This window comes from Sinocyclocheilus anshuiensis, unplaced genomic scaffold (genome assembly GCF_001515605.1).
Source record: "Sinocyclocheilus anshuiensis isolate Anshui unplaced genomic scaffold, SAMN03320099.WGS_v1.1 scaffold1339, whole genome shotgun sequence".
Lineage (NCBI taxonomy): Eukaryota > Metazoa > Chordata > Actinopteri > Cypriniformes > Cyprinidae > Sinocyclocheilus > Sinocyclocheilus anshuiensis.
This window is the reverse complement of record NW_015539932.1, coordinates 529731-556697: the sequence shown is the minus strand read 5'-3', so window position 1 is coordinate 556697 and position 26967 is coordinate 529731. Positions and strand designations below refer to the sequence as shown.

The window sequence follows — 26967 nt, the reverse complement described above, 5'->3', positions numbered from 1 at the left end:
GAAACAGATGCATTTCTAGAAATACACAAAAAAGCAGCATGTAAAAGTTCATTTGAAAAATAACAAAGAATGTTTTTCTAAAGCGGTCATTTCTTCATGCTCTGCTGCACAATCAGCCAGTTTAATAGAAAGCTCAAGTCTTTATTTTCTAATGTGAACATTTTCATTTTTTTATAGTCCTTTCTGTGATAAGGTCTCTGCTTTGGCTCACACAGTCGCCTGCTACTTTGCCTCAGGCAAGCACAGTCAAGAGTGTTTTGCATATCTGCTCATTTGTTAAGCAAATCTCTCTCCTTCTATCTTTTTCTTTATCCCTCCCTGTTTTCTCCCTTTCGCTCTACCACTCTGCTTTTGTAATCTTAAAAGAGGTTCTGACCTCTCGTAATTTGTTGTTCATATATATGATGTATCTGTATTTGTGTGGTATTGGTGTCATGTTGTGCTGATGCATTGGTTCAGTGGATGTGTTACCATTGTTTATATGTGTGGACTGATGTACACTAAAGGTCAAATTTCTCTTTTTGCCTGCAGGCTTTAACAGCTTTTGGCAGCAGACCCACTTAAAGTTTTTTATGATGACGGCCTGTCCAAATATCTGAAAGCACATCTCTTTATTGTTCCTCACAATTAATTCTAAATCAACTGTTTCTACAAATACAAAACAGCTGCGAAAGCTGAGTGAATTTAACATATGGTGTGTATGATTCGTTGGAATATATTAAAAGATTAAAATCTAACTTCAGATATGCTGAACTGAATTTGTTTCTCGTGATCTTAAAAAGATTAATGTGTAAAAGGCATGAAATCAGTTTTGTAGACATATATGTTGTGCTTATGTATGAATTCCTTCACAAAATAAAAATAATTTAATTAAATAAAAAATTAACATTTTAAAAGTTTTTCAAATGCACAAGTTGATTAGTGAAGGAAATGAAGCCAACGAATGTTTACTGTGGGAGCTCCTTCAAAACGGATAGTCCTGATCCTGACTTTTGATTGGTCAATAGCTGTCACGCTTCTACAGCGCCATGTTAAAAACATCAAATTTTATCCAAGTTGTGACTGGAAGTTTGCTGCCTGTATCTTACTCTTATTTGATCAAATCAAAAAACAATGTATCGCAAAATAATATCAAGAAACCTTGTCTTATTAGTGAGTTGTCCACGTGGGTAAAAACAAACATACTGCATGAACAAATGATTGTTAAAGGGGTCATGAACTGAGAAACCAAAATTCCCTTGATCTTTTGACATATTAATCATTGTAAAATTTCAGAACTCAAAACTTTCTCGTTAGTCTAAAAACAGCTTATATTGAAGGCAGTCTGCCAAAACAACAGCTTTTGGAATGTTCTACTCTATGATGTAATAGTGTGGATAAGCACCGCCTCCGCAGGACAAGATTGACATCACAGTCTGTTTAGCCCCGCCCACCGATTCGTGCATGTTTACAAGAAAGGCGAACACGAGGTCTAAGCAGAAACCAAACGATAAAGATGGCTCTGAAGACAGCAAGACGCTGTGGAGTGCAAAGTTGTTGTGGGGGGGGGACAGTCTTTGCATTGCCTTCCTTCTGATCCCAACATTAGCAAGGATTAAATGAACTTTATTTTTTTGCCTTCCTTCTGATCCCAACGTTAGGAACGAGTGAATGAACTTTATTTTTAATGAAGTTCCAGACTGTCAGTAAGAACTCGGTCTTTTGTTTACTTAATTTTACTGCGGATTCATTTACAAACAAGGCACAATTCAACGCGGGATTTTCAAAAAGATTGAAACTAAAAGACGATGCTGTACACTGTAAAAAAACACTGTATGTTTCTTCTTAGTTTTTTCTTATCAGTTTTGTATATTAGGGTTGTGTGTTACACCTAATGTTGTTAAATGAATGTTTATTGCATTATTTCAGTTTCATGTGTGTTACCATGATGGTGTTTGGTGTTTGTGTGAATGACACTGTGCACCTTCTATATATGTTATTATTTAAAAGCTGCTTGTGATGGGCTTTGGTTCATCATGTGACTTTCTCATCACCACCTGCATTTGGTGGTTATCAGTGTATTACAAAGGTACAAAACAGATTTCAGTACTTCAATAGGTTGGTATATTAACATTATATCAGTTAATGAAATTACGGTATTTAACTGTAAATTTAAGTTAAAACCGTAAAACCAAAAACGTTGCTACCGTATTTTTTACGGTAAAATTCCGGCAACCACAGCTGCCGGTTTTTTACCGTAAATTTTACGGAATTTTTTTTACAGTGTACTGACTATATTGGATCCGACAGTAATCTCGCAACACACAAGTATGAGTAACTGTTCTTATTACGTGATCACTATTGCTTTGTCTGTTAAACAGATCATTGGATATGTACCGAGTATTTATGCGTTTTTAACCTAAATCACAGAAGCGTCCATCTGTGAAGGATGTAGACTGTCAAACATACACAAGCCAATCACTGCAGTGGGCGTTTACTTCAGAGTCTACAATCCGCCAGGCCTATTCAAACAGAGCGTTCTGATGTGGGGGGTCAAAAACTGGACAGAAAATAGTCTATTACTACTTAAATTATTTTTTTTAATGTAAAAATCTTGATAACATTATAAGTGTACCTCAGAGAACAGAACAACAACCACAACAAAAAAAAAAACAGGCAGTTCATGACCCCTTTAAGAGCCGTTTGAATCGTTCAAAATGACTCCCAAAAGAATCTTTCGCTGAATGAGTAAACTCACTGAATCCGTCAGAGCGGTTACTGAATCAACATCTGTTGTCTTGCTTACTGAACTCCTAATGAGTGATATCCATCTCCAAACCTATATACTGTATGTATATATATAACTTTTTTTAACATTGATAATAAAAAATGTTTCTTGAGCACAAAATCAGCGTATTTGAATGATTTCTAAAGGATCATGTAACGCTGAAGATTGGAATAAATGAAATTTTAAAGTATATTAAAATAGAAAATGGTTATTTTTAATGTTGTGATAATGTTTTACAATATTACTGAATTTTCTGTAGTTTTGGGTCAAATATATTCAGCCGTATTGAAATAATGAGTAGGTGTGTCTCCACACTTTTGATGAATGGCGTATGCAGTTACGTAAGATATTAGACTGGAGCATAGCTTCTAAAACCAGTTTAATTTTAATAATCAGAAATTACTGTTAGTGTACTGTTGCGTGAATGGTGGACAAACAGTTTTCTGATTTACAAAATCATGCAAAATCAACACATGCAACAGAAAAAGAGGAAGTGGAACTCAGGTGTGCGCTTGCCCCTTCATTTCCCCTTTCTCCCTTCAAGGCTACACGTCACCCCACCCTCTTGTCTTAGTCCTAAAATCCTGTTTGCTCATACATTGTCTGTCATCCAAATCTGACACCGATTGGCTCCCTGAGCAAGATTGTGATTTGCTGTTGGATTTACTGTCTCGTTCCAGGATGTGGCTGTAACTGTCCTCAGCATGACTCAGACCCCGTTGCTGAGGTAATAAAAATAATAATTTGCATGGGCACCACAGATTTGTTTACCAACTGTTACTAGAGATGCACTGTCTCACTGTTTCCACCCTGATGTGAACACTGATTTCTGTTCCGAACTTTTTTTGGCAGGTGTGCAGGGCGCAGATGGGGAACAGGTCAGCAGTGGAAGTGATGAGATTTCTGACCAACTTTCTTCAGCTTTTTTCTCAATAAGTTCCTCTTCGCTGAATAACCGCACTTACCTGTCCTGACCCTGTTTTGTGATTAGCCGCTACTACCAGCGTTCTGAGGGAACCACATGTGAGGTGTGCAATGCGTGGTTTATGATACAGGACAGTGTAGACTGATTGGATTTTCCTAACTGTCTGTTTTGTTTGAGAGGGGCGGTGTGCGCAAAGCTGTGTCAGTAGGAATTTGTTTGGCAAAGCAGCTTGAACTCCGCTGATGGGAGTGACCTGAGAAGCAGACGTCAGTAAATCTCTGAGTTTTCTTAGTCAAAATGTTTGCACAACTAAGACTAAGGAGTCCCAGTTGGTCAAAGTTTAATCACAGGAATCATTGCATTCATAAATATCAATTTCTTTGTTTCGCTGCTTTGCCTTTCTCTGCCAAGCTCAGGCCCAGAAGGTCCGTTCATTCAGCCGCATTAAGTTTACAAACCTGCCAGGCAGGAGATTTGCATGTAGAGTTCCAGGTACCTATTTGAATGAAGCTTTATCTCCAGTCACACCAGAGATTTCACACAGCCTCTGGCAGTGTGCAGAACCATCAGCAAGGCCAACGGAACTGTGTATCCGGATCCTCGACAGGGCGGAGACACAAGAAGACAAACACAGCAAAGCCGTGTTTGCTGACTCTTCTCATTTTTCACTTTACCGGGACTGATTTTTTTTTACACATTTACAGTACGTGCACTCCTCCCCCTTCTCTTTATCTCACAACTAGATTCACTGTCAAAATCCACTTTTAGGAATTATCGATCAAGCACCAATTTCAAAGAGGAGTATTTATTGTGAGATAAGAGTTTCTATAAATAACACAAAATCAAAGATCAATCTAAACACTAACATACAATCATTTCACTGCATTTAAAAAGCCAGTTTAGAAATAAAAGAAATATGTTTGGATTCCTTCATGGGGCACTAACTGACATATGATTATGATTTAATATTTAAAAGGACATTTGATGGACTTTTTGTGTGTCAGATTACAGTTTTGATGAAGTACTGGATAGAATAAAGAAATGTATTTTGAATTCAATTAAAAGTTCTTCTGTGGAGCACAAAAGCTGATATTTTAACAATTTTGTTTGACTTTCATTGTATTCTATATTATTTGTTTTATATTATATAGTATTTTTTTTTTATATTTTGAAGTAGCTTTTATATTCTTTAGCTTTTTCAGAATATTTTTCTATATGGCATTCATTTATTTTTATTTAGGTTTTAGTTTTGATTTCAAAACTACTTCATTTGCCAACATTGCTAATCTTTGAAATGACATAATTTATGTATTTTTGTGTAGTTTTTTCATGTAATATTTATTTAATTATTTAATTCCAGATTTATTCCAATTAACCAAACTTTATTTTTAATGATACTTTTAGTTTTAAGTTAACAATAACTAAATTGTTTGGAACATGAGGGTGAGTAAATGATGATAGAATAGTACATTTTTGTGTGCGCTATCCCTTTAACATGAGTCTACTTAGAGAAACGCATTCCTCTGAAGCAACGGTCTTTTTTTCCAGCCATCGGTGGTCTTCATTTCCTCGCCGCTGTCTGCGACGCCATATGCAGCCTCCGTTATTTAAGGCTGTGCTGGCTCTCGTGGTGTCTGCGAAGATCTACCTTCCTCTGGAAGCCTTTGGAACAGACCTCGCAGCTGAACGGCTTAAATCCGGTGTGTTTGCGGCTGTGTGTGATGAGGTTAGAGCTCTGGCTGAAGGCCTTGCCACACACCTGGCATTTGTGAGGTTTCTCACCTGTAAACAAACATAACATTTATATATAGTATTTTTTTTTAATATTTTGAAGTAGCTTTTATATTCTTTAGCTTTTTCAGAATATTTTTCTATATGGCATTCATTTATTTTTATTTAGGTTTTAGTTTTGATTTCAAAACTACTTCATTTGCCAACATTGCTAATCTTTGAAATGACATAATTTATGTATTTTTGTGTAGTTTTTTCATGTAATATTTATTTAATTATTTAATTCCAGATTTATTCCAATTAACCAAACTTTATTTTTAATGATACTTTTAGTTTTAAGTTAACAATAACTAAATTGTTTGGAACATGAGGGTGAGTAAATGATGATAGAATAGTACATTTTTGTGTGCGCTATCCCTTTAACATGAGTCTACTTAGAGAAACGCATTCCTCTGAAGCAACGGTCTTTTTTTCCAGCCATCGGTGGTCTTCATTTCCTCGCCGCTGTCTGCGACGCCATATGCAGCCTCCGTTATTTAAGGCTGTGCTGGCTCTCGTGGTGTCTGCGAAGATCTACCTTCCTCTGGAAGCCTTTGGAACAGACCTCGCAGCTGAACGGCTTAAATCCGGTGTGTTTGCGGCTGTGTGTGATGAGGTTAGAGCTCTGGCTGAAGGCCTTGCCACACACCTGGCATTTGTGAGGTTTCTCACCTGTAAACAAACATAACATTTAAAAAAAAAAACTATTTTAATCTGTATAAAAACACTGGAGAATATTTGCTTTAAAGCCAGCTTGGATTTGCGTGCCACCCAGATTTGTTCTGTTTTCCAACACAGGAGTGGCTGTCTGCTACATGCAAAGCAAACTTTCCAAGAAGGCATCAGGAAAGCAGGAAGACCAGCTATGCAAATCAAGAGAGCATTTGTTTAATCTTCTTTTCTTGATTTATCTGTAGCTGTGCCGCTCTTGGAAACACACCCTAGAAAGCCAACTTCTGCAATGAAGGCGAATATATCTGTTCGGCGTATTCAGTTTTAATGATTTACATGGAATGAGTGTAAAGAGATAACACGTAATGTGGGGAGGGTTTTGGGGAAACTGTTATTGGGGTGGCAGTAACCGAATGTGCTCTTTATCACTGCCACAGATCTCTTTTCAACCCCGACATGACATAAACACGCAGTCACACACCATGCGTCTCACCTGTGTGGATGTAGGTGTGTTTCTTCATATCGGATTTCTGGTGGAATCTCTTGCCGCAGTACTGGCAGGGGTACGGCCGTGTGTCTGAGTGGATCAGCAGGTGAGTGGACAACGTTGAGGAGCGTTTGAAGGTCTTTCCGCACATCTTGCACTCAAAACTTCTTTCCTTTAAACACAAAACAACAACAAAATGAATTTCTTTGATAGTCCAAATGCCAGCTGTGTGATACTGCAGTGGCTAACTGAATAAGCATGGTTTGTTCATACCTGAGAGTGGACGTTCATGTGTTGCTCTAAGCTGACAGAGTGGCCGAAGCTCTTTCTGCAGATGCTGCATCCAAAGGGACGCGTGCCACTGTGAGAACGTCTGACGTGAACCTCCAGCCCATGAGGGGTGGAAAACACCTGGAGAAGAGGACAGAAAACAGCAATGAAATAGACATAATATTTATTTATTATTACATATATAGAAATAATATTTGTCAAATTTAACATTTATATTATATTTATATTAACATTTTTTAAAAAAAATTAGATTTTTTTAATTACAAAATCAAATTTTATCATTTATATTTTATTTATAAATAAATGATTATTTTATTTCTAAATAAAATAAAAACTGATTTAAAAAAAAGAATATTAAGAATCACACACACATATAAAGAATATATATATATATATATGTGTGTGTGTGTGTGTGTTTGTGTGTGTGTGTATAATTTATTTGAAGCTGAGACAATATGTTACTAATTATAAACAAATAGATTTTTTTTGGGGGGGGGGGAAACATAAAAGCTATAAAATGTAATTGAATTCAATCATTTGTTTTTTATTCTATTATATATTTTTCTTATAATTTTAATTAAAAATGTAATTTAATCATTTTATTATTAAGAAACACACATATATATATAATTGTATTGTTTTTTTATAAAAAAAATAGATAATTTATTTGGTAACAATAAAATGTAATTGAATTCAATAATATTTTCCTCAAAATAATAATTTTATTACTAATAAAAATATTCATTAATATACATTTATATTAATAAAAATATTATAAATTACTAATATAAAATAAATTAATGTTAATAATAATAATTTATTAAAAAAAAATTAAAGAATCATAAAACATAAAAATATAACAACAAAAAGAATCATAAAAATAAAATAAGAAATATACATAGAAAGGAATATGTTATGTCTTGATAGATAATTAAAGATATATTTAACCTTATCACAGGTAATGCAGTGGTAGGTGTTAGACGTGGGTGAGTAGTGTGTGCTGCAGTCCAGTGGTTGTTGAGGCTCAGAGCTCTGCTTCAGATGAGCTCCATACAGGCTGCTGGCGTGCTGCAGGAGCGATGGAGAGAAGCCCATCTGCCTGAAGTCATATGCTGCAGGAACATGATCCCAGGTATAAGAGCTCTTGTAGTAGGGAGGGAACTCTGCCAGCTGAGGCTCTGTTGGAGGTAGAGCAGAAACATTAAGATTATTACTGTTATTGTGTCTAAATCTGCCCTACATGATACTTGCCATTATTATTTTTTTTTTTGATAGAAGAACAAGATGTACACATTCAGATATTTCTGTCAGTGCTCAGACTCTCACCAGATAGGTAAAATGGCCGTCTGGTTGTGACAGGCAGCTCAGGTAGCGAAGGCATTGGGCAGTCGGGCTCTCGCTCACACTTGATGAAATCATACGGGTCTCTATGGGACGGCCGAGTGACCGAATCTACCTGGGGCCGCTCTGGGGAATTACATTCCTCTGGTTCCACAGGGACCAGTGCTGGGACTAAAAAAATAGTACATCACAAGATTGAAAAATGCATGTGGTACAATGGAGCTCAACATCTATCAAAATGAAAGAAATTTGAATAAAATAACATGCACTCAAAAAAGGGCTTTAGACCAAACATCTTTGGTTCCTCAAGAACCTTTCAGTAGAAGAACATTTTTTCATCTAAAGAATCTAAAGAACCCTTTTCAACTATAAAGAACCTTTTGTGCAATGAAAAGTTTCCATGGATGTTAAGAGTTCTTTGTGGAACCATATGTGGATGCCAAAAAACATAGTCAATTAAACCAAGTTTGTTTTGCTTCAAATGTAAGCTTGTGCTATCTGTCTTCAAAAAGAAATACCCTTTGGTTTTATGGTTCTATGGTTTTTATCGGTTTTAATGCAATTACTTTATGATGCAAAAACATTCATATATTTTTATGGCCATTTTATTCCTTTATAAAATAGATATAATATGGCATATTATAATATGGCAGCTCCTTTCTAAAGTAAAACAGATAAAGCATGAACATTTAAATAAACTATGCAATTAAATGGAGGTGTGTACACGAAAAGCTTTGACAGCATCAAACAGACAGATCTGAGATTGTTCCTCACACTTAATTACACAATTACATTTTCTCCAAATGAACCCTGTAAAGAGCAGTTATATCCAGTCACAATATACTGCTCTCTTGTTTGAATAGGGCTAGTTTGCATATTCGTAACATCCAGCCTAACTGCTCAACAGCTTACAGACTTCCATGGAATACAACCTATTGAGCTACCTTAGTAAACTACACATTAGACCCACACTGCTGTCTTAAGTAAGCAGTTGTCAAGGTTTTAGACACAGCCCTAGAATCATATAACAGTCAGCCTGAGGCTGAGGCACCATCAGCAAACGCCAATCTGACAGGTGCTCAGCACATCCTCTAGACAAATCATTTATTTACCCCACAGAGGAGAATTACAGATTCATAATTATGTAAATGAGTATAAATCATACAAAAATAAAAGGACATTTTAATTATATACCACTGTGGATTGTTCATCTCATAAACACCACATGTCAGACAGGTGAATTTGGAGATCAAGTTTAATTGATTTTTGAATGTTAAACTATTTCAAATACAACAGTTCAAAGTATAATACTATCGAGTATTTTAGTATAAATCCAGTAATACTAAAATATAATAATGGCACTTACTTGTTTTGGGTGTTGGGTCCGGGAGTTTCTGTTCACTTTGCTCGGTGTCGATGGGTCGGTGCACATTGTGAGACTTTTTACTTTTCACCAAAAATGATCGTGGCATGATGATTCTGTAAAATGAGATTTGTTTACTGATACTTTCATTTTCAGATTTGTTATGATCACCAAAAACTATCAGCTATTACAAACTTATAGAACAACGAAACTTATCCAACTAATTACAAATGTCAAAAAAACTTATATGATAGGCTATTACAAAAAAAAAAAAAAATGATGATAGTCATTTCCATATCATGTTCCTTTTTCTGTTCAATATCAATATTCGTTTCTCTGTCTAAAAAATGAAACCGCCAAATAAAATGGAACCTTTACAGTTATTACAGGGTACAATATTTGGTGTTTTGAAAGTTTCAGTCAAACTTTGGTTTGAGACAGATTTTTTAACATGTTAAATAAGCCTAAATATACCAAATTACTGTTTAATAATAAATATTTTTTAAATATAAACATAAAAGTAATGATAATAATAGTCTTGAGGTTAAAAAACTTGTAAATAGTTGGCTTTAATTGAAAATGTAGTATAGCCTATATGAAAATATCTTACCTGGGGGGGAAAAAAACGGAAAACTTAATGTTTAAGGTCCTTTGATTGTTTGAGTGGCAAACTTCGCGTTGAAAAGCGCAGGGAAATCCGTTGTGATGTTTAGAAACTTAAGCACTGCATCGCTGTGAGTTGGTTGCGTTGAGTTTTTTCAACTCCCCTCCCTGATTTTCAATCCGATAATTCTGCGGTGGAATCTGACTGAGTTTTCAGCCAATTACAGACAGAGCAGGTGCGACATTTGCCTACTAAACGCAAACTTAAACATCCTGGTGTGGTGGGCACTCTTTTCCATAATGATTTAACAACATATTTAAGATATTTCAAGAAATACTAGATATTATTTTAAATCATTCGTTTGCATTTTTATATATGTTTAAATTTGATATTAGCCCACATCTCTACTTCTACGGGACTTTTAGAAGGTTAATTGGATAACAGAGCAACGTGTTAAAAGTTGGAGATAGGCTATACTGAAAAAAAAAAATTCTTTTAATTATCTGCTGTCAGTTTAGTAGCCTAATTTATTATCTTTGTTAATGGTCATCTGTTGATTTATCTGCTGTAGAACAGCTAGTGGGCTTAAAACATAAAACCAATAAACCAGCAACAAACTTTGCTTGAACGTACCCCTCAAAATACACACCAAACCTGTAATGTTGGTATCTCCGAATGTTTGCCTATTTTTATTTGCTCAGTTGTGTTTTGGTGTCAGCCTTAGGCGTTTTTATGAGATCTTTGATAATTAAAAGCACAACTAGGTTATTAACGCACTGTTTGTAAAACTAAGCGCTGGAAGAGTCTTAGCTGTTTATTTATTGAGTGTCTAATCCTGGTGCGTTTTTGCTCCACTCAACATTGTTCATTTAAAGATTACCGGAGGTCAGTTTTTATTGCCTTGTGTGCGAAATATGGAATCGATTAATGTATTTACGCCGCCGTGTGGATTGGTGGTGAATGGCGTCGCATCTTTGGGTGACTCTTCAAAATATAATGACATTTTGTATGTGTTGCAGTCTTTCTTTTCGTTAACTAGCTTTCCTTCGTCTTTTATTAAAGTATATTACTTTTGCTGAAAGCCCTAACTTGCATAAAGTAAATAAAATTATGTTCGCTATTTTGACAGGCTGGTTCACTGAAATCCGCAAATTCTATGATAGTAAGAACTGTACATCAGGTTTTGACTGTCGTAGGAGTCATTACAGAGTATTTTACAGTGTTTATCAGAGAGCAGAGTGGCGCAGCGGAAGCGTGCTGGGCCCATAACCCAGAGGATCGAAACCATCCTCTGCTAGATACACGTTTCTTTCGTAATAAGGATGGAATGATTTAAAACGACAGCTTGTAATCTCAAGTTTAATATAGTTTACGCAACCAGCTTATTATAGGCCTACTTAACTAAAACTAAACCCACAATAAAATTCGTTTCTTGAAATAAAATCAATATAAAAGAACTAAAGAAATAAAAGAAGATTGCTAGTTGGCTATGAAACCTACATTTAGTTAAATAAAAATTAATAAAACTAGATAGACGTTCAACAAAAATAAAAACGAATGACATAGCCTGCCACAACATTACTAAAACTAAAAGCAATTAACTAAGAATGAACTCAAATGTAACATAAAAATAATTAGTAATACAAAATATTGAAAAAAAACCTAAAATAGTATCTCAATAGTACTAACATAAAACTGTACACAACTGCAGGAATTACATGAAAGAAGACTAAACAGTAAGTTGCATGTAGTCAGAACAGAGTTAAAACACCCATTCTTGGATTCACAAAATATTTATCAATTTGGTCAGTCAGATATGAACAAAAAGGCATGCAAAACACCAATGTGAGTGTTGCAAACACTTAAGGATTAAGGCGTTGTGCTAAATTGTTGTATTTTGAGTATTTTGAGGCAAGAATTCGCCGGTGTAAATAAATAGAAGTCTATGACCATGATGAACCACTAGAGGGACATCATTCTCCACTAAAAAAACAGTCTTCTCCAGGACATTTAAACCGTTGCATGCATGCTTTTATTATAGGTCAGTTGCGCAGAAATTATTTTTCACTTCTTATATTCATGCAGAGATCAGCGAACAAAATTAAACATCACTGAAAGATTAGATATGCGATAATGAGTGTAATGCTAGGAGATAATGGATAAGGCTGTGAATTAATTACCACAGTTTTCTTCTATTTGAAAATTCGTGATCTCATCCTCATTTGATTACATGATGACATACATGATGACATACATGATGACACAATTGTAATTTTAGGTAACGGTTTTTTCAAATGTCATTATTTATTTAGTACTTTTTAAAGTAAATAAATCGTTTATTAGCCTATATTTGGATTTTAATCTTAATATATTCTTATATATTATTTATTTATGTATGTATGTATGTTTAGGGGGAAAAAAATACTTTTTAAATATAAATTGTTTATTAGCGTCTATTGCTGGTCAGATTCAGCGTCTGCGCTCACCACCTGAGTCACGCGAAAACCGCATTACAGAGCGCTGCATCCCTCCACCCTTCAGAAAAACAACTCGGGGCCTAACTGCAGGATTCTCTCAAACTTTCATACACGAGTCTTACTCCCGTCACAATTCACTGTATTTATAAAGTATGACTGTTGCTCATTTCTGACCACATTCACGCCATATGTCCATGTTCTGCGTCCAGATACAGGCGTGTTTTTTAGCGCTCGGGGATTATTTCTCCTGCACAGTTGCGGATGGTGACTGCGCAGGGAGGGGTTGTGAGGTGTTCAAGATGGCGGCGCCCTGTGGCGTGCAGTTGCTCTAACAGGTAAACAGGTTTATTAAACGATGTTTTTTGTAGTGATATTTTTACATCATACGCAGTGACAGTCGGAATGTTAGATTTGCTCGCTCCTCAGTATTTTACGTGCATTATGGAGTCTCTCAGGCGTTATTTCTGATTTGTCGATTATAAGGCTCTCTTGCCTGGGACTGTCAGTGTCAGTGAAATAACAGTCCTCAATGATTGTTACAATTTCGAATTGAATCTCAACAAATCTCCGCGTGCATATGCACGAGTTTAAGAGGAAAGTTGAAATGCACGGGGGAATGTTTCATTTTGTTGGCGCATTTATTTTGGAGACAGTCCCGCAGATTCTGGCCATTGTTCTCTCGCGTTGTTTACGCCAGTGGTCATTTCAGCACAGAACTGCTGTCAGTTAATGCAGCCGAAACCACAACGTCTATCTGCACATGTGTGCTCTGTTATTTTGCAGCATGCAGAGGCTAAAATACAGACATATGTTGTGGGATTTGCTGGCTTTGCACGCGCTTGCGCGTTTTTAAACAGAAATCCTTTTGCAGGCAAATCATGCAATGCAGTCTCAAACATTACCTTCTTTTATTTTGTGATCATTGCATATCGGCATTTTTGCACTATGAGTCTTATGTCTTGCTGTTTAAGAACTTACAGTTACTGTATATTTTTATATAGTAACTATATATATATATATATTAAATAATATTCTTTCATTTTTTTTTTTAAACGTGCACATTTGTCTCCCTCTGTATGGATGTGTAAGTGACACAAAATGAAAGATTTTGAGACCCAAAACTCAGTTAAGCTTCGAAAAGCAAGAGGAAGACGTGACAACTTATACACAACCTCTTTAAGGAATTAGTTTATGTGGTCCTGAACATGGCATATAAAGCTTCTTTGTGCTGTTAAGTGCCCTGTTTTCTAGTTGGCAGGCACAGCCACAGTTCGTGTTGAGGTCGTCCAGAACTTAATCTTGTTAGTGTTTTTTCCCTCTGAATGTGATGTATGCTCTTTGTTTGTGGGCTACAATCATGAAGATAATCAATGAACTTCTTTGTATCTACTGTGCCGGGTGATTTCCATTGAGTGGTCGGTTTGCCATCACCCGTCCCTAGATGGTTCTCATCTTGCACAAAGTTATGCTTCGAGCAGTGCTTTGTGTTTCATAACAGCTGTTTGTTTGGTTGAGAGCTGGAATGGTCTCCAGCAAGGAGATGGTGTCCTTTTAGCATTTGTTCATGTTGCATGTCTGACTGTCAGCTTGAGGTGTTGGTGACTCGCGTTACTGTCAAGATCAAGCTGGTTAGGATGTAGGTTTAGACCCAAATCTGAAGGAAGTTATTGCTGTGAGGATGTGGCAGACCTTTCAGCGTCAAATACAAAGAAGTATATCTATTATTACATGGGGAAGACAACATCCTGATAGTCTGCCTTTAAACATTGGGGCTAGTGTGAGAGTCTTTTGTGTCAGTTGATGGAACTGTTACTAGCTGATACAGATTTGCATTTTTACGGTATTTTGCATGGCATTTGTAATGGGACTTAAGATCTCTTTTTTCAAAAAAATGCTCTTCTTTTGAACATTAAAAGAATCCTGAAAACAAATGTATCATAGTTTTGCACAAAAATATAAAGCATCAGCAACTGTTTTCAAAATTGCACCAAATCAGCCTATTAGAATTCTTTCTGAAGGATCATGTGACACTGAGGACTGGAGTAATGATGCTGAAAATTCAGCTTTGCTGTCACAGGAAAAAAAATCACATTTAAAATTGAATTGAAATATAAAACATTAAAACAGTATAAAAGTTACCATTTTAGCCTTTAAAATGCTACTTCACTCCATTCGTAGTAAAAATTCACTGCTTAACTTTAAAAAAATTGTGTTGTGTGTGCTTAACATGTTACACTGCTCTTGTGTTGTGTAGTATATTCTTGTATATGTCACATTTCTCTGGTCTCCTTATGAATTTTCGTTGACTATAGCTATGCATTGACCTAATGTTGTCAGGCTGGTGTGACAACTGCTGACTTTTGTCGTGTCTGTGCAAGAACAGTTCGCAACATGTGAATCTTGTATGCTTCAGAATCTGTTGGGTTTGTTGTTTACTTGCCTGAAACGGCCAACCCACATTGCCACAGCTGATGTTTATAATGGTTCATCATAATTCTGTGGAAATTTTCCTGCATATCTTGCAGTGTTTTACTCACTCTCGATTGGGAAGTTTACTTAAAGGCAGAAACTGCAAGATGTTGTCATGAATATTTAATCAAGACAGGTGTGTTTCTAGGCAAGTGATGTAAGTCCTCAAATGTGTCTTGCAGTGGTGCCTGGAGACTGTATTGACAGGCGGCCCAGGGACCCCTCCAGGCTGGACAGGACACGGGACGCCTTGAGAGTGACATCTAAGAGTCCTTCCCCTCTCCCTAGACTGTTTCAGAGACACCCGCTTCCAAACCCTCCATACCACCATGTCCAGGGAACAGCTCAACATGGGGGACCTGCTTCCTCTGCTGGAGACCTCTGACCTCCGCCAGCTGGATGAAATCAAGGGCCTTATCAATGAACACCTCAACACAGGTCCAGACTAATACTGTTAGCAGAGGCAGCCTTGGGAGCTTTTACCTAGATTTTGTGTCGAATTTTTAAGCTTCTCGATGTTTGCTACAGGATACATATTATAATTCCCTGCAGTGTTTTATTGCATGACTGACATTCCAAATCGATTCATGTTTTGCAGATCGAGGGTCCGTGCTGCTGAATGGCTTGGTGGACTATTTCCTGGAGACCAACTCCGCCCAGGCAGTGCACATCCTGTCCTCAGTGAGGGAGCCACACGATAAGGTGACTGACGGCCCACTGATTTTTCTGTATGGTTTCTAACACAGTCTAAACTTATACACAGAAGAGAATGTTTGCAGTCTTTTCTGGATCTTTTCTGTTTCTCACTCAATAGATTTTTTGCCAAATTAAAAGCGTGAAAGTATAACCTTTGAAAATAAACATTAGTAATTCTTATTTTGTTTAATATTTCACAATAAAAATGATTATCATTGTTATTTTACAGTAATACTGATGGAATGTGGCCTATGATGACTGAAGTGGAGAGATTTTTTTTTTAACTCTGTTTTAGACTGGTTGTTTGAAACCAAAAACAAGATATAGAATATACATTTGTCTTGCTATATATTTTTGACATAAAATCAACTATTTTTGACAAAAATGAAACTAGTTGTATTGTGTGAAAAAAATTAAAATATACAATTTCATGCAAATTATTATTCAATGACTTTCTTTAAAAATGATAAGTAGTAGCTTGAGTACAGTTTAAAATCTATTATTTTATATCTTTGCTGAAAAGATATAAACCCAAGTGTGAACGTCCACATTGTTTCCCAAATCATTCAGCCCTAAAAGCATGGTTTGCATTAAAAAAAAAGTCTTTACAGTAAAAATAAAAATAAATACATAATAATAGATTAAATAAATAAACCTTTTTAGATGATATTTTTAAGCAAATTCATTACCCTACAAAATCAACCCCTATGATTCTAGAATTATTAATGATTTCCAAATAGAACTGTTCAAATCATCTGGTGAAAATTCCTGTTTTTTTTTATATCACAGTATATATCTCAATGTCAATTTTTTCCCCATTATCTTGCAGTCCAGATTAGTTCCCATCAATAATGCGAATATTACACACTTCACCTTTAAAAAGTGTCACCATTGGAGCTTGTGTGTAATATGCAACCAGTCTACATTCTTAGAGTAAAAAACACCAGTGAAATATGAACAAATTTGAGATGCTTCATTTAAACTCAGAGCATATCAAAATATCTTCAAGGTGTATTTCTCTTTCATTTCATTAATATTTAATAACAACAATAAACGTCTAGGGCAGAGAATACATTATCAACCGTTATGTGTCTTGTCTGCAATATGACTTGTCTGTGTTGTCTGTTTCTCAGCACCTTTTTGATAAAATTAATGAATGCATGGCTAAAGCCCCCTGTCGCCTGCCCACTCTCACTCTACTGGGGCACGTTGTCCGTAAGCAGCCGTCTTGGATCCACAAGATCACTCGCTATCCGCTGCTGCTATCTCTCCTCAAATGCCTCAAGGTAAGCTGACAATGTGAAAGATCTCTCAGATATGCCCCTTGTAACCTACAGTATACATATGATAATTTGTGTTTTACAGACAGACACAGATGTTGTGGTTCTGATAACTGGAGTCCTGGTGCTCATCACACTATTACCCATGATTCCCCAAGCTGGCAAGCAGCATCTCTATGAATTTTTTGATATCTTTGGCCGTCTGGCTTCTTGGAACCTGAGAAACCTAGGTAAGAGTTACTAAGCATGCAAGTACTGTATGACTCAGTTATGCAATATTTTTATCCCTGAGGCATGTATTGAAAGCCTCTGGATGGTTTTCGTCTCCCACAGAAATCCAAAAATATTATGAGACATCCTATTACAAATGATTTCATTTGTAATAAGATGCCTCATAATATTTTGGGATGGTTAACTAGCTGTGTGGTCCATCTCTGTTGACAGGACATGTCCCGGAGGTTTATCTCATTCACCTGCATGCAAGCGTCTACTCACTCTTCCACCGGCTGTATGGGATGTATCCCTGCAATTTTGTGTCTTACTTGCGCTCCCATTACAGCATGAAGGAGAACATGGACACTTTTGAGGAGGTGGTCAAGGTGAGCTGTCAGTCATACAGTTGCTTGACCAGGAGGTTTTCCAAATACATGAGATTTAATGAAATTCCATTCAATCCATAATGATTTTCCATAGAAAAAAAGTAGAAAATGATCAGTAGTAGGGATACATGAGCAATATATTGATTATCGGCCATAATCGTACATACATACAGCATATTTGAACATGCTCATTTCCTCAATTATTACTTCTCAATTACCTTTTAAATCATGTAACACTCAATTAATCTTTAAAACACTAAAATGGCACTGTTAAAAATAATATTTAGCAAATCTCAAAATTAATATCTGTTTTTCGTACTTATATTATAATACTTTGGTGCAACTTGTAGCATTTAAAATGATGATGAAAAAAATGATTTTTGTTTTTACTGTTTTATTTTTAATTTATATAAGCAAAATAGTATAGAATTTTAAAATTGGCCATTTATCTGTTATTAGCCATAACATGACAATTATTATCGGTATACAGTACCAATGCAAAAATTTGGGGTGGTAACATTTTTAATAGCTTTGAAAAAAGTCTCCTATGCTCACCAAAGCTGCATTAATTTGATAAATACAGTATAAACCGTAATATTGTGAAATATAGTTACAATTTCAAATAACTGAAAAATGTAATGTATTTCAATTTGTAATTTATTCCTGTGATGCTAATGCTGAAATTTCTGCAGCCATTACTCCAGTCTTCAGAGTCACATGATCCTTCAGAAATCATTCTAATATGCTGATTTGGTGCTGAAGAAACATTTCTTATTATTAATAATGTTGAAAACAGTCGTGCTGCTTTATGTTAGTGGAAACTGGATTCTTTGATAAATAGAAAGTTTAAAATATACCATTTATTTAAAATAGAAATTATACTGCAAATGTCTTTACTGTACTTTTGATCAATTTAATGCATTTTTGCCAACCCCAAACTTTTCAATGGTAGTGTATGTCAGAATTTATTTATGGGGGCATCCATGACTAATGCCTAATTAGTGATGGTGTGATTAACTGTTGGTGTTTATGTTGTATTTATGTCTGTGTATATGTTTCAGCCCATGCTTGAACATGTCAGAATCCATCCCGAATTAGTGACCGGAACCAAGGACCATGAACTAGATCCCAGCCGGTGAGGCAATACTGACTTATGTCACTTATTTAAATGCATAAACCACAAGCGTTATAGTCTATCATTTGGTCTCTTTTCTCTCTACAGGTGGAAGAAATTTGAAATCCACGATATCGTTATTGAGTGTGCCAAAGTCTCTCTGGACCCGAAGGAGGCGTCCTGTGAAGAGGGCTATGCCAGCATGCCTGAGCATTTCTGTGCTCATCTACAACAACGTCCGGCTGATTGCACTGCCAGCCCTTACGGCGACTTCCACAGTAGCTGCGGTAACGCTCTCATCCTGTCTGAATTACTTTTTTGACCTCAGCATACAGCCAAATAGCACTTTTCAGTGTTTTTTCTATCCTAGAGATGGTGAAGGGCTATATAAATAGATCTATTATTTAGAAAAACTGTCTTTCTGCTAGCAACTGCAAGGTCATGCATGAGTTTAGTTCCTAGGGAATGTGTGAAGTGCTAAAATGTATACCTTAAATACACAACTGAATAAAAACATCTGCCAAATGCATAAAATGTAATCGGAAATGAAGCTAGGCAAGATAAAAACTAACATGATAATTCAGTCAGTCTATTTTCAGGCAAACTCTGTTTTTATAGCAGTGGCAGGATGTTTTTTTGTGGACATAATTTTTCTGTCCCTTTCCAGGAAGTTCTTCCTCGACTCATTTCTCCACCCCTCGTCAGCCTGTCATCCCTCCCTTGGCCCTGTCATCTTTCTCAGGGACTCAGCTGCCCTATCGCAGCCCCACTGGAACCCGTTGGCAGGTGAGAGTCCACCAAACTCGGAAATCTACAATCCAGTTTTTAGTTTGCAGTTTATAATTTGTTTGCTTTAGCAGCCTAGTTGCAATATTGGAGCTTGTGTTTGGAACTACCTGTTTGAATCCAGTCTGAGTGAATCAGTGTTCTGCATATAAACAGATCCGGGTTGGCACACTAGTTTGTGCAATAGCACCAGTGCAGGAATCAGCGTCTGCTTCCCTCCTCCCTCTTGTTGTTTGTCAGTTTGTCAGCTGTTGTCCATAAATCACCCATCCCTGAACCCCTCCCTTCCCACTGCACACCAGAGCTCCCCCTCCTTCTTCCACCATGAATCATCTCCTTGTTCTCCAGGCAGGCTGAGGAGCTGACAGGAAAGGAGGGGAGAGGTGTTGAGTCATTCCTGTGGGTGTGCAGGGCTTTAAAAAGAGAAAAACATGCCATCTCTTAGCTGACGCAGAAACGGTTGTCTTGGCGATGTGAATGACGCCGGAGCACTTTCTCCTGGCCTGTCACCTCCCACGGTCAGGACCTGTATTCAGCTGAACCCTCTACAGACTGAAAACAAACACAATTGCATTTATGTTCTAATGAGCACATTTGGTCCTATGTTAATGTTTTCTCACAATTCAAGATTATGTTCTCACAATTTTGTTGTGATTTGGTAAATACTTTCTATTAGGAGTGCATTGATTTGGAAATTAGAGGCTGATGCAGACGACGGTTATTTTGAAAGATAGCAATCTGATTGCCAGTTTTTCTCAAGTAGAGCTCAGCACGCAACATCTCTCTAAAAGGGAAAGTGCTTTTCAAGATCTAGTGCTCTTACAGAGTTAAACTTGAACTTAGTTCTAGATGATGATCTCAATATTAAAATAAGTATAAACATTCAAAGGGTTAGTTCACCCATAAAAGAAAATTCTGTCATTAAGTACTCAGCCTCATGCCGATCCAAACCTGTAAGACCTTTGTTCATCTTCAGAACACAAATTAAGATATTTTTGATGAAATCCGAGAGCTTTCTGACCCTCCATAGAGAGCAATGCAACTGAAATGTTCCCAGACCCAGAAACTTAGTAAAGACATCGGTAAAACAGTTCATGTGACATCAGTGGCTCAACCATAATTTTACGAAGCTACGAGAATACATTTTGTGCGCAAAGAAAACAAAAATAATTACTTTATTCAAGTAATTAATGACAGATTTTCATTTGTGGGTGAACTAACCCTTTAAATATTGGTTGATTATAAAATATGCAATATTGTTCCATAGCCAGTATGGTGCAAATATAATGTGCTTTATTACACTTTTCACTATGCCACATGCTGCCTCCAAATGTACTACACTTTGAAATTGCTGGTAAATGTTTACATTTTGTGAACTGGTTGTTTTTTTATGGATAAAGCATAAATCTATTAGATGCCATCTGATAATCACTGGAATCTGCATGAGCAGTCATGGGACTGATATTGTGTGTGCTTGTGTTTATTTATAGAACTCCAGCTGTGAATTTAATGCCACATATGGCTTTAAGGATTCCCTCTGGAGCCCCTCCTCCCAGTGTGGCATGGCCACGCCCCCTTCCTCCTGTGGGATGTCACCGAACCCGGAACTGTCCCAGAGTGCCTCTCACCTACCAACCCGCCTCTACAGCACACCTGGTGACTATACCGTCTATGCTTGTTCACAGGTAGGCAAATCTGGGTCTCCGTTTCCTTAGGCACTAGTATGAATTTGGTTTTGCCATCTTCCCTGTGGCAGGTGGTAAAGGCACCCCGTCCTCTAGCACCCCTGCGGCCGCCTCACCTCCTCCTAGCCTCTCCGATGAGTTTTCCCCTGTGTCTCTGCTTCGCAGTACGGCCAGTCCGCCATGCAAGGTACTTCTGTGGAGGATGACCTTTTGTGTGGATCAGTAGTATTCACTTAAGGGGTAGTTCACCCAAAAATGAAAATTTTGTCATAATTTACTTGTCAAAAACCTCTATTTTTCTTATTAAAATATGTACATTTCTAAAAGAAAAATCAGCATGATTTTGACATTTATTGTATGGACAAAAATAGTTAAAACATTCTTTAATTTAAAACATTCTAGAATTTTCGTTTTTGAGTGAAATATCCCTTTAAGCCTTCCTTAACCTTTCTTTGTTAAAACAACTTCAAGTTTGAGACCATTTTTCTTGTGTATAGTTTCACTACAAGTTATTTTAACTTTAGGATGGTAGACCTTTAGACCACACCAAACCCGTCTTGGTCAGACAGGAGCCGGTCAGACAGGAGCCAGACAGAGAGCTCGAGAAAACTGGACCTGAAACGATCAATCACAGAGGTATGTTACATGTAAGAATCACTGAAAACACAAGAACAGTGTTTTGACACAACTAATACAACAGCCTGACATTAAAGTAAAGGTTTAATTCTCTTTAAAATAATTATTATAAATATAAATTATTATAAATAATTCTATAATCTTTGGTCAACATTTTAAAGCGCCAAGCAGAAAAGGCAATAGGGAAGTCAACACCACAACTATAACCATAACTACACAGAGGAAAAACATTGATGAATGATACAAAGATTGACAGCCAAACAGAATCCACCTGACTTTAAAAAGTTTGAGCATTTAAAGCAGCAGACAACATAACTGCAGTGCACGCTTATAATAAACAGTTATTATAAGTGTGGTATTGTTGTAAGATATTGTCCATTGGTATGGACACTATATAGTATGGGAGCTCATTTCTACCACAGAATAAAAAAAATAAAAAAGGTAATCGCAGCTTTTTTTATCTCACAATTCAGACTTTTTTTCTTGCAATTCTTAGAAATAAAAAAATCAGAAATGTGAGATTAACAATTGTGAGATAGAAATTTGAGTTAAATTGAGTTTAACAATTCTGAGGTTACATCTCGCAAGTCTGTTTATGTAATTGTGACTTTTCTCACATATTTTTTTGTGCAATTGCGCGTTTGTCGCACAATTGTGACTTTTCTTATAAGAATTGCAATTCTGAGTTTACATCTCACAGTTCTGACTTGTTTTCACAATACTGCATTTATATCTCGCAATTCTGAAACAATTTTCTCAGAATTGGAAGAAAAAAGTCCAAATTGTGTGATGAAAAGTTAATTAAAGAATATTATTGTAAAGAATGATCTTTTTAGTTTTTTATTCTGTGGTGGAAACAAGCTTCCATAATATAGTTATCATTTTTTGTGTGAACGGGCTTTTAGATGTGTCATTAAGAATTATTAAGAAGTCTTTTATCTGACCCAGATGGGAGAGGTGAGAACATGCCCATGACCCTGACCGAGCTCTCTGTGTACATGAAGGAGCAAGAACAACTGAGGATCGAGAAAGAGCGGGAGGACGGTATGAACTAGCACAGTGGTTGTGTGTGGCCTGTGCTGTATTTTGAGTCGCTTCATACCAGTTGTGTCTTTTTTCTGACAGACTAACTAAACCGTTAGGCTTTGGAAATATCCTTATATCATTTTCCATCTTCCATCCTCTCAGCTGCCATCACAGAGGAGCTTCTGAAGTTAACAGAGGAAAAGCGGGATTTAGCTGGCCTTCGTGGCTTTGACTCTCCATTCTTCAGCACCACAGAGACCCTGACCGGAGCGCAAGAGAAACCCCTGCCCTCTTCTATCCTGGGCAGCTCGATTAGAGACCCTCACAACACGATCTCCACACCCGACAAGACCGAGATCACGCCCATTCCAAAGGGTGCCGCGACTAAAAAAAGGTTGGGAAACACTGACCTAACAGACCAACAACCTCCCGAAAACACCTTAGCAATCATCCAGAATGACCACATAGCTACATGCTAACAACCAACTGGAACATCTTGGCAATCAAGTAGCAACTTAATAACAAGCTCTCAGAACTTCTTTCTTTGTGATAAGGAGGTTTACACATAACAAGAATAACTTGTTTTCTTTTTTTAGAAAATGTAAACAGTTTAGTTTACTTTTCAGTTTCTGAACTAGAAGACTTGCTAAAGGGCTACTACCCTTACAAAATTAACCATGGTTTTATTGTAGTAAAAGTGTAGTAACCATTTGTATAACCACAGTTTTACTACAAATACCATGGTTAATTTATGGTTACGAAGGTTTAAATATAGGTTTTTTTTGTTTTATTTGTAGTAAAACCATGGATAATGTGTTGCTCTGAGGCTCTTTAGGAAGAACTGGGTCAGACTAGTTCCAGATTTGCCCACTAACGCGCTATCACACTGAAACAACTGTCTGCATTGTCCTGTGTCACGCAAATCAGTCCACAGCGCAACAGCTGAGCCTGTGTTAACAGAACACAATCAGAGCTCTTTCTCTCTCCTCCTGCCCTGCACAGGTCTTACTAGAAGACACGTAATTGAGTTGGGTTACTGGGCTCACACAAATTGAGGTGTTTTGGCTCTGGTCAGAGAGGGTTCTGTGTGGAAAGGCTTCTTCTGCCAGAAAAGCTGTGTGTCCGAAATTATTGCCACTGACCTTGTTGATCCTGTGTTTTCTCCCTTCCTTTTCTTCCAACATTTCCGCAATCGCTCTCAGATTGCCCCTGCCAAGTAAGTCAGCTGACTGGACACACTTTGGAGGTAAACAACATTACATGAGCACACGTTCGCTACTTGTGGAAAAGTAGTTCTTTCAGAGTACAGAGAAACAATGCTGTGTTTTCAGCAAGGGGATAAACATTTAAAGGATTATTAAAAGGATAGGGTGCCCATCCACATGACTTTCTTACTTCTGCAAAGTATGAAAAGATATTTTAAAGAATGTTGGTAATCCAGCAGTTTTGCACCCCACTCAATTACATTGACACATTTCTCAAAATACATTCTTTTATGTTCCAGAGAAGAAAGAAATAAATGAGTGGTCATGATGTGACAAGTTGATTAATACACACCTTGGTAACACCCCTATTATCTGACACTTTCGGTTGTGCAATAAATTAATCATAGATGACAAATATACGTATGAATAGATTTTTTCGATTGTATAGTGCTTTACACAATACAGATTGTTTCAAAGCAGCTTCACATGAATAAATGGAAAAATTACAGAATCTATTGTCTAAACTCTCAAATATGAAAAATTCAAATTCTGCTATAAAGGAGCTCTAAGAAAGACAGCAGTGTCATTATTCAGCTCAGGTTGATTTAAAACATGGTAAAACCTCTCCTTTTTCATATTTTGCTTAAAAACAGCTACTTTTAAATGGTCGTCAGTGAAGAAAGATGTACTTTGCTGGCAGAATGATAAAAAATAAAAATAAAAAAACTTAATTGCTTTAATGCTTAAGACTGACAAAGATCTTACTGTTTGTATAATGTATGAGTTATGTAGTAATCTTTAATTTCTCATGCACAGGTTCTGTTCCTCTGGACGAGCTGCACACACTGCGCAGTCAGCTGCTTCTGTTACACAACCAGCTCCTGTACGAGCGCTACAAGCGAGAGCAGCACGCCGTACGCAACAGACGTCTGCTTCGCCGTATCATCAATGCCACCACGCTGGAGGAGCAGAATAACGCCATGGTAACCTCAGCTCAGAGTCATGATCTGTGGGACAGCATTCAGTTTGAGTCAAGGCTACCTGATATTCACCGTGACCACTAGAGGGCGGTAGAAACCAATACTGTTGATTGTATGGATGTGTTTGTTTCTACAGAAGGACCAGCTGAACCTGCAGAGTGTGGATATCATGTCTTTGAGAGAGAGCCTGCAGGTAGAGCAGCAGAGATACCGGCAGCTCTGGGACGACCGAGAGACTGTAGTTACACGCCTGCACAGCCAGATACGCCAACTACAACAGGCCAGAGATGACTACTACACCAAAAACCAGGAGTTAGAGGTGCTAATCAATTTATTCTTTTTTCTAAGCTCAAACCCTAAAGCTGTAGAGTATATAACTTAATAATAGTAAATAAGATGGCCACAGCATTGTAGTTTAGAATCAGTTTGATAATTTATTATGCACCTGTGATCCTCCAATCAGAGTAAACTACAGGAATGCCAGAAGCGTATAGGTGAGATGGAGGCGGAGCTTCAGAAGGCAAACAACAAGGTGTGCCACACGGGACACCTGCTGAACCAGCTCACTGCCAAGGTAAAAACAATCACCCTCTGTCTCTCGAGCTCTAAAAAGAGTGGGTCTCATATCTTTTAGTCCATTTGAGTCTATTTTCTGAAGTAAATGATCATTTGTAATTTCGGAGTGAATGGTCCCGTTAAAGATTTTGCGCCTATATATCATCATTATCTTCCCCTAATTTGTCCTTTCTTCAGTTGTCATCGAGTGAAAGTATACAGCAGCAGTTGAGTTTTCTAAATAAGCAGCTGCTGCTGCTAGGAGAAGCCCATAAACTGTGTGTTCAGGAGCTGCATCAGGCCGGACCAGATACTAGCAAGGTACAAGTCAAAGGAACAAGAAACTCAGTGTCTCTTTCGTTTTTGCCATAAATACAATTTATGTCATATTCCTCTCTGTCATTGTCCACTTCTCTCGTGTAGGAGGTGCAGATGCTGCAGACATCCTGGGGGAAGGAGACGGAGCGTCTAAAGCAGAATCTGTTACTTCAGAGCCAAAAGCTGGATGCTGCTCAGCAGCGAGTGGCAGAGCTGGAGACTCAACTTGCTAAAAAAGAGCACCTAATTGCAGAACAAAAGAAGTTTCTAGAAGATGTCAAGGCTCAGGCTAAGTATGACCTGTTTTGGTAACTTGTATTTGCATTTATTGACACTTTGAAGGACAAAGCTTCCCCTCAGGTTTCTGTATAATATACTTTCTTGCTTAATTCCATCATTTCACAATGTCTCACAATCTTTCTTATTTGCCTTCTACTCAGAGGGGAACTGCAGGCCTCTGAGAGCAGATATCAGGCACAGAGGCGGGTAACCCTGGCTCTGCAGACTGAGCTTCTGCAGCTCTACAGCAGGCTGGAAACAGAAGACTCCTCTGCCACTGCTTCAGCCTTACCGGCAGAGGGCGCCACTGAACCCCGCGGTTCCACCGATCCCAGGTAGGACTGATAACCATAGTGTCATTCAAATATAAAGACATTTGAAACAAAGATACCGTTATCCAGTTCAGCATGCTACTACTTCTGTGTTTGTATGATTTTATGATATGCAGTTTGTGCTGTTGGCACTTTCCATGAATAGGGTACCATGTTAGACTTTTACATTTTAAATTTGCATTATTTTTTTTCTTTTGGTTTCATTTTCATAATTTTTTTTTCATTATGGCCACCTCATTATTTTTATGAGGTTCGCCATTTGTGTGTTTATATATAAATATATGTGTGTGTGTGTGTGTATGTATGTATG

General features: G+C 37.2%; 2 protein-coding genes across 2 annotated transcripts in view; one reads left to right on the top strand and one right to left on the bottom strand.

Annotated features, from left to right (window-relative positions):
• Positions 1-5786: 5786 nt before the first annotated feature.
• On the bottom strand, positions 5787-10371 carry LOC107686906 (zinc finger protein Gfi-1b-like). The gene is made up of 7 exons (XM_016484052.1): positions 10227-10371; positions 9620-9732; positions 8239-8424; positions 7861-8090; positions 6895-7032; positions 6628-6793; positions 5787-6134 (listed from the first exon to the last, which is right to left on the bottom strand). The coding sequence occupies exons 2-7, from the start codon at positions 9723-9725 to the stop codon at positions 5956-5958; spliced, it is 1005 nt and encodes a 334-aa protein (XP_016339538.1). The 5' UTR covers positions 9726-9732; positions 10227-10371; the 3' UTR covers positions 5787-5955.
• A 2591-nt stretch (positions 10372-12962) lies between these two features.
• The window catches only part of LOC107686900 (hamartin-like), a 17399-nt gene continuing 3394 nt past the window's right edge, over positions 12963-26967 (top strand). The window contains exons 1-21 of the mRNA XM_016484046.1: positions 12963-13032; positions 15349-15604; positions 15765-15868; positions 16996-17148; positions 17228-17372; positions 17587-17741; positions 18803-18876; positions 18964-19142; positions 19523-19641; positions 21132-21297; positions 21398-21513; positions 21851-21962; positions 22911-23006; positions 23151-23382; positions 24068-24234; positions 25010-25176; positions 25310-25492; positions 25637-25747; positions 25927-26049; positions 26152-26339; positions 26487-26660. Coding sequence (XP_016339532.1) covers positions 15496-15604; positions 15765-15868; positions 16996-17148; positions 17228-17372; positions 17587-17741; positions 18803-18876; positions 18964-19142; positions 19523-19641; positions 21132-21297; positions 21398-21513; positions 21851-21962; positions 22911-23006; positions 23151-23382; positions 24068-24234; positions 25010-25176; positions 25310-25492; positions 25637-25747; positions 25927-26049; positions 26152-26339; positions 26487-26660 — 2873 coding nt within the window. The 5' untranslated portion in view covers positions 12963-13032; positions 15349-15495. The remainder of the gene's footprint in view (positions 13033-15348; positions 15605-15764; positions 15869-16995; positions 17149-17227; positions 17373-17586; positions 17742-18802; positions 18877-18963; positions 19143-19522; positions 19642-21131; positions 21298-21397; positions 21514-21850; positions 21963-22910; positions 23007-23150; positions 23383-24067; positions 24235-25009; positions 25177-25309; positions 25493-25636; positions 25748-25926; positions 26050-26151; positions 26340-26486; positions 26661-26967) is intronic.

Bases quoted from the DNA above. Each gene is read 5' to 3' on its own strand.
- LOC107686906 (XM_016484052.1), bottom strand. From the start codon at position 9,725: ATGCCACGATCATTTTTGGTGAAAAGTAAAAAGTCTCACAATGTGCAC. The intron at 7,033-7,860 runs GTTAAATATATC...CCTCTTCTCCAG, and splicing joins ACTGCATTACCTGTGATAAG to GTGTTTTCCACCCCTCATGG. The intron at 6,135-6,627 runs GTGAGACGCATG...GTTTGTTTACAG, and splicing joins ACACACCTACATCCACACAG to GTGAGAAACCTCACAAATGC.